This window comes from Cavia porcellus, unplaced genomic scaffold (assembly GCF_034190915.1).
Source record: "Cavia porcellus strain 051 isolate PalLab524CR breed Dunkin Hartley unplaced genomic scaffold, mCavPor4.1 scaffold_29, whole genome shotgun sequence".
In the NCBI taxonomy this organism is placed as follows: domain Eukaryota; kingdom Metazoa; phylum Chordata; class Mammalia; order Rodentia; family Caviidae; genus Cavia; species Cavia porcellus.
This window is the reverse complement of record NW_026947512.1, coordinates 39438729-39451815: the sequence shown is the minus strand read 5'-3', so window position 1 is coordinate 39451815 and position 13087 is coordinate 39438729. Positions and strand designations below refer to the sequence as shown.

The following is a 13087-nucleotide window of genomic DNA, read 5'->3' as shown; positions in this document are numbered from 1 at the left end:
CTTCCCTACCTCTGTCACCACATAGCTCACTCACTTGCACCACATTTTCTTATCTCTGAATGGTTCTTGGGATGAAACTCATGGCCTGACCTCTCCTGGTTCACTGCTACTCACTTTTCCTCTTTGCCACCTGGAGGTGGTATTCAGGAATGCTGGGATTGCCTGAGCACGTTCCTAAGAAGCTAGGGCCGGAAACAAGGGCACAGGAACCTGGCATGCATTCTGCTGAATGATTTGAGCTTAGTCACCCTAGAGGAGAAGGATCTTAATGATTCAGGGTGTTCGACTGATCTAGCATTTACTCATGTGAAAATGAAGGTCAGAATTGTCCCTTTTTGATCCGCAGAAAGAAACTGACAAGGAAAACAGAAATAAAAATGTTTTACTTCATTTATCATGACAAAAGCTGCTAGTTCTCAAGTACTTTAACAGTTTACCTCCAAATACCCTGTGTAGTTGAGGACTGATCTCTCCAAAAATAGCTGCATACTGATAGGACCAGAGACAAGCCTTGCCTACCTGCCCTCTTAAATTTTACCCTTTCAGATGGGGAAATAATCACCTCTCATAACTTTACTCCTCCTAACCCCATAGTTATTTTTCAAAATTCCACTTTACTAGCAATAATTCTACCTCAACGTGGTCCTAATAAAATGATATATCTGAATCAAAGGCACCATTCCTTCTACCTCACCTGGGTCCTTAAATATGATAGCGGCATGCCTCCTCATAACACCTTGTCTTTTTGTTTTTCCAGTCTAACATATGAGCATTCACCAGTGATGAAGCTGTCCTGGCTAAAATACCTGGCACCAGTTTCTACATGGGCATCAATTGTATTCCATCAACACTCCTAAACCCCAGTACAGCACCCCTTCCAGTAGGAAGCAGTAAAAGAAAGAAAAATCTTCACCCTTTTTCCTAATAGTCAAAAGATGGGAATGAAAGAATCTTGCCCTAGGCTGGACACTGTAGGGAGGTGGAACTAAGGGGCTCTAATTTCCCCACCCCTAGGAATTTACCTGTGGTGTGAAATGAATATCAATGGGCTACCTGTGCATCACTAATGCCCCTTAGGCACCACCCCAAACCTAAGCTACATGTATGCCCCCACGCCACGTGTCCCACAGAGAGAATGCCAGCCCCCCCCCCACAATGCCAGACTCCGGAGGGTCAGGGGGTCTCTCCCCACATTCTTAAAATAAACGTCATTTATATTTTATATTTATCTTTTCAGCCGCTCCAGAATTCTATCACATACTTTTTATTTAATATAATCCATGAAAGAGATGGTGCAGTTAAAAAAAAAAAAAAAAACCCTGATACTAATTAGTGCATTTTACTTCATTTAATTGGAGTTTCTCTTTGTGAATAGAACCAGTGCATTCATGAAGAAAGAACGCTTACAATGCCATAAATGTGTTAGTATTTGACTAATGAATGAATGAAGCACTTCTGCATAGTTTGGAACACTACAAGACTCATGAGTGTGAGCCCTGCTCTGGGGAGCCTCGCTCTGGGAAGCACAATGCGGTGAGTGAAACACTCCCACAGTTGGAATTCATGCAATGTGTGTCATTTGTCTAAAGGACTCAGTTCTAGAAAACTCCAGGGTAAAAGGAGAAAGGAAATAATAAACCTTGACAGAAATGCCCACAAGTACTAACAGCAGCACTGCACATATTCCAGGATTTTTCCAGAATCTTATTTTCTCAAATTTTGAAGTAAAGTGACCAGGTGAATCTGAGTTGTCACATGAACATTTGCAGGACACATTAAATCCTGCTGTGGTGATGTGTAAGGACACACCAAGTGAAAATAGCAATCTAGTTATTGGCTTTTTGTTCTATATTTATGAGCTTCCTTTCTCATTTGTTGTTAAGTCAAAACAACTTGACATCTTGACAGGGAAAATTTATTTCCCATAGAGTGCAGTCAAATGACAAAAGTCGCACGCACAATCATTTCTTCAGGTCTCATGCTTGCTTTTCTATGACACGTCCACCAGAAAAACCATAATCCAGTGACGAGTCCCACGAGAACAGAGATGGGTCAACAACGGAAAGCACTTTTTATTACTTGAGAGAAGAGAAACTTCCGTAGTATTATCTTTAAGAGTTTCTTGTAATGAATAGAATTTTTCTTTTCACAACAAATGTTGGGTTCAGAATCAGTTTTTCTAAGTTTAGCTACCAGGAAACAATATTCTGACATTCATTTTGAAACATAGTGAAACAAAGTAGATAAAACACTAGGAATAGTTACCCAAAGTATCTACCAGCCAAAATACACATATCTATTCACACATTAGACGTACCCAGAAAATAGTTAACTAATGTTGGTGGCATATTTTCAAGCCAAATGTGATAATAGGTGTCCTAAATTTAAAATAGCAATACCGCTGTCTGATCAAAGGAAAATCATTACTTTCTCCGGTTTTACCTCAAGAACCAGAAATACTAAATGAAAAGTTGGCAAATGAGCTCTAACATTCAATTCTTTATGAAAAAGGGAATAAAGTCAAATGTACCATTCTTCATTTTGCCTCAGTGAAATTCTGTATGCAGATTCTCTACCTTAAGCCACAGAGCAATCAGAGACGTATCTTCAATCTTCAGGGTAACGAGGATCCTGAACAGATTCACACAGATACTTTTTAAAAATACTCTTAAGTGAAGTGAATTGGACTCACACAGTCTCCCTGGTGTGAGAAACTCAAAGAGTGAATAAGGACCAAAATGTCCAACAGATACTGTAAAATGGGAAGAAATTATTCTCAAGGGAAGAGGCACTAAGGCTGCGGGGAGGGGAAAGGAAGGAAGGGAAAAGGCAGAAAAACAACTTTAAAAAAAGAAAAGCAAAAAAGGGAAACAAAGCTTTGCAAATAGATAAGGGAAGATGAATTGAAAGGAGGAGGTTGGAGGAAAAAATAAAAACAAAATGTGTCACAAAAATATTTGCGGAAAGTAAAACACATAGACTCTGAAAGCTAACGTGAGGGTAAAATTGCAGAAGAAAGAAAAATCACAAACTTTGATGAGTTGGAAAGAAAGAGGTAGGATGATCAAGAGGGTACATTTCTTGTTAGAAATTTACCAGTTAGCAAGTATACTTACAAGTTCTTAAGGTGCTTTGACAAAGACATTTTGATAACACAGTCTTGCCTTCCCATCTTGGGCTTCTGGACACTACCCTGTGGTGGAATGAAAGGGCTCACTGGGGTCCCACCATGTGAGTTTGATTTCACATTGTAGCACTTTTAGTTTCTTTAGTATGTCTCTTTGTTTTCATCTGTCTAAAGAATGCTTAACAGACCTGCGGATGCTGCTAAGAGGCCAGCATGTGATGATGTGGATGCAAAATACAGAGCATAAGGGCTGGCACATGCAAATGCTTGAGGACTTCTTCCTCTTCAGGGCCTGGTTCCCTGAACTTCCCCGACAATGCAGAGACAATCATTTGCCCTAACTGCCACCTGGTGGCCCTATAAAATTGTTTTAGAATTCCTGGGGAGAGGAGGAGTGGAAGAGAGGCCAGATGCCTGCTGGGTGGAATAGCTCACTGATGACAGGGTATACTCCCCTTCCTTTCTGTTCAGAAAGGTGCTGAGACGCTGGTAGTCAAGGAAGGCATCAGAAATATAACAGTAAATAATTGCAAGCTGCCCTGTAGTAACAGCTTTCTCTTAATGGAAAATTCTTTGGCTTCACCTATAGTACTAGGGAGGTTTTGCATTTCACAAGAGGAAAACACTTAGAGGCTGATGTCACTTCCAATACTGCCATGGATCACTGGTCCTCAAGTTAAGACTCAATTTTAAATGCTGCTCTTTATGGTTGGAAACATCCCTATTGTTCTACATTGCTTTAGAATTGCATAGCACCTCACATTGTTACAGCTTAGAGGTTAAAAAGATACACCTGTGTGATCTTTGCCATGACCCTTAGGAACACCAGGATTTATTCACTGATGTATTCTGGGAATTTAACATAGTTTTGATGATAGAAAATATTTGATGTTGGAATAAATTAATTACCTCACATTTTACAGATGAGGCCTAGATTTAGACTATGGTAGATCACTTGCAACCAGTAAATGTGGAATGGAATAAGACCCTCATGCAATGCTTATTCCATTGAATCCATCATTCTGCTTTCATAAGATTATTTCAAATACCCTGCACTGAGTGATCTTTTATCTAGAGAGAGCAATGACATAGTTCATGCTTATTTGTATCATCATTTTAATTATCCAGTGCTTGTGGAATTTGATTACCTCTCTATAATACCCAGTTGGCTTAGGGAAAGAACAATGTATACGGGATTGTAACATCTATAATTTGAAATAGGAAGTTGGATTTAAGAAGCCTCCCACAAGAAGATCATTTGATTCTCAGATAGTACTAAGTAAAGAGAGATTAATTTCAAAAAGCAGGAGCTGTTTAGAGACATAGCCAGTGAAGATCCAAGGCTTTTGGTCTAAGAGGGTGTGATCTCCCACGGGCTGTAACTTCAGGAAGGATGTAACTGCACTGCAGGACACACACTATGGCCGCTGCAGTCATAGAAAGGACCAATCCCTGCAAGAGTCCGCCATCATCCGACTTTCTGATTGTAATTAAGCTCCTGCAATATCAAGGTGACTTCAGACTGGCAGATCTTTCATCACTTTTCTCTCAGGTTCCCTTCTTCTTTTTTAATTGCTCTAATCTCTCATCTTATGTTTACCCAAGGTATTTAGATTCACAAGGTACTTGGGTGAACTTCTACTTTAACTGTCTCATTCTACAGTCTTGGGGCTGGTCCCGGAGACTAGAGTGTATCATCTACTGCTAGTCAGGAACAAAGCTGGGCACAGATTCTCATTTTCCTGCTTTCCAGCCCATGGAGTGTTTCCAGAGTCTGCTATTCCTTTTTGTCTCTCTACTCTGCTTCTTTCATTTCTCCCCCCAGGTGCATTATGTCCCTTACACATGGCACTGTGTCTTATTTTTCATGTAACTTTGGTTGGTACACACACATTATTATTGATTTTTTTTTTTTAATTTCCAATTTCCCTTCTCTTTTCTAAACCCATTATGTTTCCCCCTCTCTCCAGGCTTCCATTGGGCCAGAGTTTCTATGAAGAGCAGTCACTAGAGGGCAACATGATCACATAAGCTGACAAGGACAAGGACAGGCCGGCTGGAGCACTGTGTAGATGGCGCAAAAATATACAAGAAGGAAGCAGATGTGTGTGTGTCACTCTTTACAAAAGCCTACCCGTTTGTACTGGCCCTTTTAATCTTATCCCAAATCTGCAGAGACAAATCAAGTATTACTGTCCCTATTTTCAACAAGAAAAAAAGGAAATGATAGTTTCGAGAGAGGTTAAGTGACTCACCCAAGGACACAGAATTAGCAAATTATATTCTCCCACTGAACTGCATTCCTTAGAAATATCTAACACGAAACACAAAAATATAGATTTCTGTTTTTCCAAGATTCAAACTGAATTATGTTATAACATTCAGTTTAAATTGAATATTAAATGTTGCATCTTCATAATGTAACCAACAGAACCACAAAGTTCTTTCATGCTACTAAAATACATAGTACAATTTCCAGTTAGAGCAAAGTTATCATTTTAAGGTAAATAATTTATTTAAACATTGTGAAAAGACCTTGTATTAACGTCTAGCCCAGTAATCAGAAATTTGATTACTTTTTTTTAGAATCATCAGGTATTTTCTGGTCATTTTTTTTTTTTACTTTAGTATCATTTCTTTAGTAAAACAATTGCATATTATTTTGTCCCATCTCCTTCTCTCCATCTGATATGTGAAGTAAAGAACAGATAATAGTAATAGTAATAGTTTCTTAATATAAAGCCTCTGATCTTTAGAGAGAACACCATGGTTTTCCCTTTTCTCTGTGAATGATATCGAGTATCTGGAATATAAGCTGTTTTCAGATCAGCAACAACTGCGTGTACACTTGGTACTATCACCAGCAAATGGAAATAGAATCCATTCACATCAGGCAAGCCTGGAAAGCCATTTCAACTTTGATATCTCCTTGATTTTTGACAAGGCAGTGCCCTTTGGGTGGTGGCACCCGCCATTTAATGATGGCAGATGGAATTCTGTTTCCAGGGCTTCAGAAAATGTAAAATCCAAGTATGATGGTTGCCTTGATGATGGAAGAAGGAAGAAGAAAATAAAAATTCTAAAGCTAATGGCCCAATTAAAGGTTCACGAGACAAAAGCTGTGGACTGACAATTGAATAGTTTTTTAAAATCTGGACTTGCCCTGGGTGTGGCTGGAGACATTTCTTTAGCTTTTCTGTGACAAAAGGTTAACAGTTTTCAAGATTTGTTCCAAAAATTAAACCTTACACATGGAAAATTAACAGTCACACTGCATTTTACAAACCCCAGTTCTTACAATCATTCTTCCTTAGCATGATTCACAAGCAGCAGAACAAGGAGTTAAAAAATCGTGACTAAGTACAAAAAAGCTTTAGGAGAATCCATTCCTGTAGTCATCTTTATTTTTATATTTCAGCTTATTTTTACATAAGTTAAGCACTTTGCAATAATGTGAAATCAAATACTATTGGCTTTTTCTTCCAGAAAAATCTTATTTGTAGATTCGATTTACATGTGTTACTGAGAGGAGAGCTACACTTACCCTCAGCTTCGTTGTGGAAGGGGTGCGTTTGTGTTTGTGTGTGTTTCTCCGCAGATATCCTAGCCTAACTGTGAAAGGGATGCTTAGTGAAGGAAAAAATGGCAAATGTATTTTGGTAACAAAGACTTAAATGGAAGAAACAAAGACATAACTGTGAAAGTACAACCATTTAAATACAAACAAAACACAAAACACTGGACAGAAGAGAACAAACCATTAAAGTATGTGTTTGGCTTTTTCTTTTAGACTAGTGTTTTAAAAAATAGTTTTTTTTAAAGCAACACCAACACAATAGATACTTGTGCAAAACATTTACTTTGCAGTGACTCAACAAGAAAATGATGAATGTTCAATAATCAGTACCCAATTAATATATTCTATAATCATAACCCCCCCCAGAGAATAGGGATTAACTTATTCCCAAATATATTTACTGTTTCCACTGTGATTTACTGTCTAGATACAACAGCAAAGCTGTAATTACAGTCTGCAAGGGACAAAATGTCCAAGGATGCCTATTTCTATTTATTTGTGCATCCCAAAGCTACTAACACTTGCTTTGTTTGTTAGTTTGTTTCTGTTGCCAAGATTCTGAGCAAGTGCTTAAATCACATTCAGAGCAATAGGATCTTCCAAAGGCAGCCCTTTCTCCATGTTTTCAGCCGACCCAGAAGTTAACCCCGTATAAAAGAAGGAAAGAAGCAGGTTCCATTTCTGCACCGTGCAGCCCACGGGTAAACCTTACTGAGCTCCCACCAGGATGCCAAAGCGCCTGGCAGCTACCCATTGCAGGGCTGCAGGCTCCCGGTGCCTGCGCTCCTCTGAGACCTCTATCCTAACTTTCTGCAGAAGCAACAATAACAATGACCGTATAAGATAAGAAATGTTCGTTACCTTTATTTTTTAAAGTAGCTAAAACAATCATTTCTTTGCTCATGCATCCATAGAGGGTAGGCTAAAACTCCGTGGGAAGATTGCCCGCCGCGCTGCCACTGTAAGCTAGCGCTCTTGGGTTATAGATAAATCTCATTAAAAAAAAAAAATCACGATTTTAGAATCGGTTAGGAAATGTGCTTTGTGGACCTTGATGAATGGCATACTGCCTTTGCAATGCTTTCTGGATAAAAGCCCTAGGACTCCAGCATCCACAGGCGACCATGATTGGCTCCACCAGGGACGCAGGTCCCGGGATTCCCTCCCAGCCTGCAGAATGACGTCACGCGCGGGCAGGCTCCTCGCTGCACAGGGCTGGGCTGGGGGAGGGGCGTTGCTGGGGGTTTCCAGGGAAACACTGCAGCAGATGGCCGCCTTTCTGAGCCACTGTGACACATCTGCAACGCCGCTGGTGGGAAGGATATTTTTGGAAAATCTCTGCTCTCTTTGGTCCAGCTAGTTCTGATTTCCCCCACCGCCTTTTCACCAGCTTGTTGATTATCTCCCCAAGATCTTTTATTTTTGGGAAAGAGCTTTTCTGTTTTTACTGCAGGGACAATGTCAGAAGCATCTCAAGCCACTAACCAACCATGAAACCTACCTAGATATGCCCCAGTTTTCTTTTTAATCCACCGGCCCTTCCTAGCCAGTCACATTATGCAGGCTGTCAAGGTGGCGCGTGGGACCCAAGGGCAGATGTTGCTAAGGTAACAGGATTGAAAACCTGTCTGCAGTAGCAGATGCTTTAGAACCTGGGGTTTCCCTCATTTACATTTAAAGACTCTGGAGCACAGCTTCAAAGAAAGCTAAGTCCTTGTAGCAAAAATAAGAAATTTTAAAAAGTAATCATGATTTTCACCTTTACTTGTCACTGAGGTGACAAATGGAACTCTCCACTGTGAGGTTAAGTGAGTGCAGGAAAAAATGTCAGGTGCTAATAATTTCCAGGGCACTGGCAGAAGGGCAGATGTGTTTAAGAGCATCCCTACAGCCCCTCTTTTTCATCTGAAACCTGGGAGGAGTTCCCTCTTCCTTCCAGAACTACCCTTCACAGCAGTTTTCAAGGTTAAACTTTGGTCTCTTCTATTAGTTGGTGAGCTAGGAATGTTTCACTGCACATTCACAACGAATAAAGTTGAGAGTGGTGGGTGGTAAAAGCTCAGATTTGAAGCAAGTGGAAAATCCCTTAGGCTAAGTGTAGTTTATAAATGCTGATATTACTAAGGAGTGAAATGAACAGGATCTTAGAGATGCCAGAAATTCATGAAATAAAACACCTTCAGAGGATCTGATCATGCCCTCAGTGCCACCCAGATGTGATTCCAAGAATAAGCTATAATAATCCAGCAGCAGAAACTCCCTTTTGCTCTCTTGTTTTTAAAGGAAAAGTGGGGAATGCTTCATTATTCTTTTAAATGAAACATATTAAGCATTCACCAGTGTTTCACTATCACCCTGGGGGCCTCATAAAATGGGCCCATGTATATATGAAGAAAGCAAGAAATTTGATGATTTGTCGGCTCATACAAAGAGAGAGAATCAGAGTCATAAACAGCGCTTAGTTCTAGGCAATAATATAATACATGATTAAAGGAGAGTTGTAGAAATGGTAATATTTTTGGCAACAAGGTATGATAGAACTTGAAATGCCTTTGTTTAATGAGTGTCCTTTTATCTCTAAAACCTGAAAGCACATTTCATTTTTTGCCTTTTTATTGAGTCAAAGGTTAGTAAAATTCTGTTATATAAAGTTGCGAAAAGATCTGTTTTCAGTGCCAAGTATGGTGTTTATTCATATGGGTAACATTTTTGGACTTTTTTGTGATAGTAGAGGTAAGAATTGTGTTGCTAACCAACTAACTTATATGAAAATTCCTAAATCATAACAAGAATATACAAACACAACTAGAAATGGTGACTTTATGAGTAACCAAACTTTGCTAGTTTTGTTTTGTTTTATTTTGGTAGTGGACCTCATACCTGCCAGGCAGGTCTGTGCTGCTGAGCTACATCCCTGGCCCCTTTGCTGGATTTTTGAATCCATGTTTCTAGATCATTTAAAAAGCAAAGGGCATCTGTTCATTTTAACTATATTTTAACATCCTTACTGTGGCAAATAACAATCACACTGAATAGCACAGAAAGTTCTCTTTGATGGTGATTCTAGAAACAATCTAGATTCAGACCTGAGATTCAGACATGGAGATATAAAATTTAATAAGAACTTTATTCTTGAAATATTTAACACCCTTTTAAGTATTTTATAAGCATTTTCTTACTTAATCCTCATATGGTGTAGTTTGCAAAACAGACTCACTTCTCTCATTTTATGGCCATGAAATCAGTGGGGAGAAAACAGATTAAATAAAATGAGCTTTGCATAACTTTTGAGGAGAAGATCTAGGGTTCAAATCCACAAAGTTTACTTATAGAGATATAAAGTTAATGGTGGTGCCGTTTCATTGCATCCCTGTCAGAAGTCACAAGTCCAATGTTACTTACTAAACAATGTTGTCTATAATTAAATGTCCATTAGAAAAAATTAATTTAAATATGTATCTTACATTGCTTGAAAGGTATAGAAACAAATGTAAAATGGGTAAGGTGTATAATTATAAAAAATTAAATTAATGAAAAGTTTTAGGACAAAGCAGCATTTTAATGCTCTTGGAGATAATATGAAGAATTAGCTCCTAAGGGAACACAACTCAGAAACTGTAAATGAAATGAAAAGATCAGCAACTGTAACTGTTAATAATTAAAACCTACAGTTAAAAATTAAAACCTACAGTTTGATTAAAAAAAGCATAATCAATATTAAAAGACAACAGTCAAATAGACAAAAATATTTGAAATATCAAATGTTAACAGCTGGGGTTTAGCTCAGCGTCATAAGCTCCTGCCTTGCAAGCAGGCAGTCGTTAGTTCGATCCCTGGTACCGATGAAAAGGAAAAAGGCAAAAAAAAAAAAAAAAATGTTAAGTTATAAAGAAGTCATAAGAATCTATTAGAAAAAGATAAACAGCCCTTACCAAAATTTCTCTGAAAAAATACGCATGACCATAAAAATATAAAAAGATGTTTGGATTCTCTGATAAACAAATGCAAATAAAACAAGATACCATAATATGCCATTAGACTAGTCTTTTCAAAGAGTGATTAGATACAATGTCAGAATGAGGGACATGGGGACCCCTCAGAAATTACTGACAACTGTTGCCCAAGGAATAATATCGAGAATCAAAACTGGGATCACATCAAATTAAAAAGCTTCTGCACTACAGAAAACCACCAACAAACAAAAGGACAACCTAGAGAATGGGGAAAAAAAAGTTTACCAGCTACTCTTCAGACAAAGGACTAACATTAGACTATATCAAGACCTTTGAAAAGTTAGCCCCATCTTCAGTGTAATGCGTCAATAAAAAAATCGACATTTGAAATAAATATACTTCTCAGATGAAGAATAAATGGCCAATAAATGGTTGGAAAAATGATCAACATTGCTGACCATTTGAGAAATACAAATTAAAACAACACTAAGATTCTGTCTCACTCCAGAAAGAATGGCTAATATTGAGAAGTCAACCAATAACAAATACTAGCAAAGCAGTGAGAGAAAGAATCCTTTTCACTGTTGGTGGCAATGTAAATTGGTATGACTGCTGTGGAAATCAGTATGGAGTCCTCAAAACTACAAATAGAAGTGTTCTCCTTCTATGTACCTTCCCAAAAGAGTTAAAGACACTGTATCACAGTGATGTGTGCATACCCATATTACAGCAGCACAATTCATAATAGCCAAATCTTGGAAGCAGCCAGTATGTCCATCAACAGACAAATGGATAAAGAAAATGTGATAACTCTACGCAATGGATTGCAACTATGCCATACAAAAGGATAAATGTGAGTTATTCCTAGGAAAACAGACGCAACTTTAAAGCCACAATGTTAAGTGAAGTAAGTCAGACACATGTTTAAATATTGCATGATGTTCCTTATATGAGAAACTCAATAAACAAAGTGCAAAGTCAGATTACATGAAAGAAAAACTTACTGTAATTCAGCATGGACCGTATATCTAAAAATGCACCTTGATTTAGTATAATTATCTTCTGTGTTTTATGGCTTTGGGCCTATTAGTCTGACTGTTAATATGTATGTATAATAATTAATTTTATAAGAATTTATAAGATACATAAAATAATCTGATGCTGCCAAAGAAGTTGGGGTAGAGGGAAAGGAGAAAAAAATTGAGATTTGTTATGTATTACTTTTGCACAATGAATATAATCATTATGTACTGTAAACATGCACTAATAAAAGTTAAACGCTTTTTAAAAGAAAAAAATTACCAAACAACCATAAGTAGTCATCAATTATTTTGGGAGCTATTTATTCTCTTCCAAATATTTACTGTATGTTGGAATCTCCTCAGGTTAAGGTTACACATATTTTTCACTTATTAGCGTATTTCTCATGTACTTATTTCCCCTTTTCTTGCACATTTAGGTTGCTTTCAGTTTTACTGGAAACTCCAGTTTATCATGAATGATATTGCAATCAGTGTTTATGTATATAATCTTGCACTACATCTCTGGTTATAGTACTTAGGCTAATTTTTAATTAGAATAATTGTTTTTTCATACGGCCATTCAAAAGAAAACTGAACCCCTTTATAGTCCTACCACCAATATTTGAGGACATATTTCTTTACAAACTCAATTACACTAAGAATAATTCTATTCCATCTATCACCTGACAGGTGAAAAATTATTTCTTAATTGATTCATCTATTTCTAATATCATTAAGACAAACCAAGTGGGGTCATTTAAAAATTACTTGACGAGTAGACATTAGACAGAGATCTCATTTCTTTTCTCGTGAATTAACCATTGTGCGAAAAATTGTGTCTCATTTCCTGAACCATCTGTCTGTCCTCTCATTAGGTCAACTCTAATCCCTTAACACCAACCATGGTACTGTGTAGGTGAACAAACGTGAGCTTATAAAGGGAATGAGAATGCCTGCTATTTAACATGGTATAATTAAGTAGAATACTCTGGAAGCAGTACAAGGAGTAACAATTGTTATTCTAATGGGCTGAAGAAGCAAATTTCTCACCGCTAAGATCCCATTCACTGTGAATGACTGGCCTATAAACCATTCCCTGCTGGGCTGAGTCAAACAGTCAGATATTTTTAACTCCTACTTTATTTTTTTTCAAACTGTTTAATTGGATTTTTGGTCTGTTATTAGATGGAAATAGCAAACTGGCATACAGGAAGACTCCCCATATGCTATTATGATGTGTCCATAGTTTTGCCACAGTTAATGACATTTCATTCATAAAGATTAGCTAAACACTAAAAAGGGAACAGACAGCAAATGAACTATGCAGAACACAGTGGCAGCTTGTGACTGGGCAGAGACACTTGACAAGGTAGAATGGAAGTCAGCTTTCATACTACCAAAGAAACCA

The 13087-nt window shown here is 37.8% G+C and overlaps 1 protein-coding gene across 12 annotated transcripts in view; it reads right to left on the bottom strand.

The window, feature by feature from the left end:
- Nrg1 (neuregulin 1) overlaps positions 1–13087 on the bottom strand; it is a 999063-nt gene that overhangs the window by 459817 nt on the left and 526159 nt on the right. The window contains exon 1 of one of the 12 annotated variants that reach the window (XM_063240147.1): positions 7566–7713. The exons of the other annotated variants lie outside the window; for them this stretch is intronic. Coding sequence (XP_063096217.1) covers positions 7566–7608 — 43 coding nt within the window. The 5' untranslated portion in view covers positions 7609–7713. Of the gene's footprint in view, positions 1–7565; positions 7714–13087 lie in introns of those variants that run through there. 12 annotated transcript variants of the gene reach the window in all.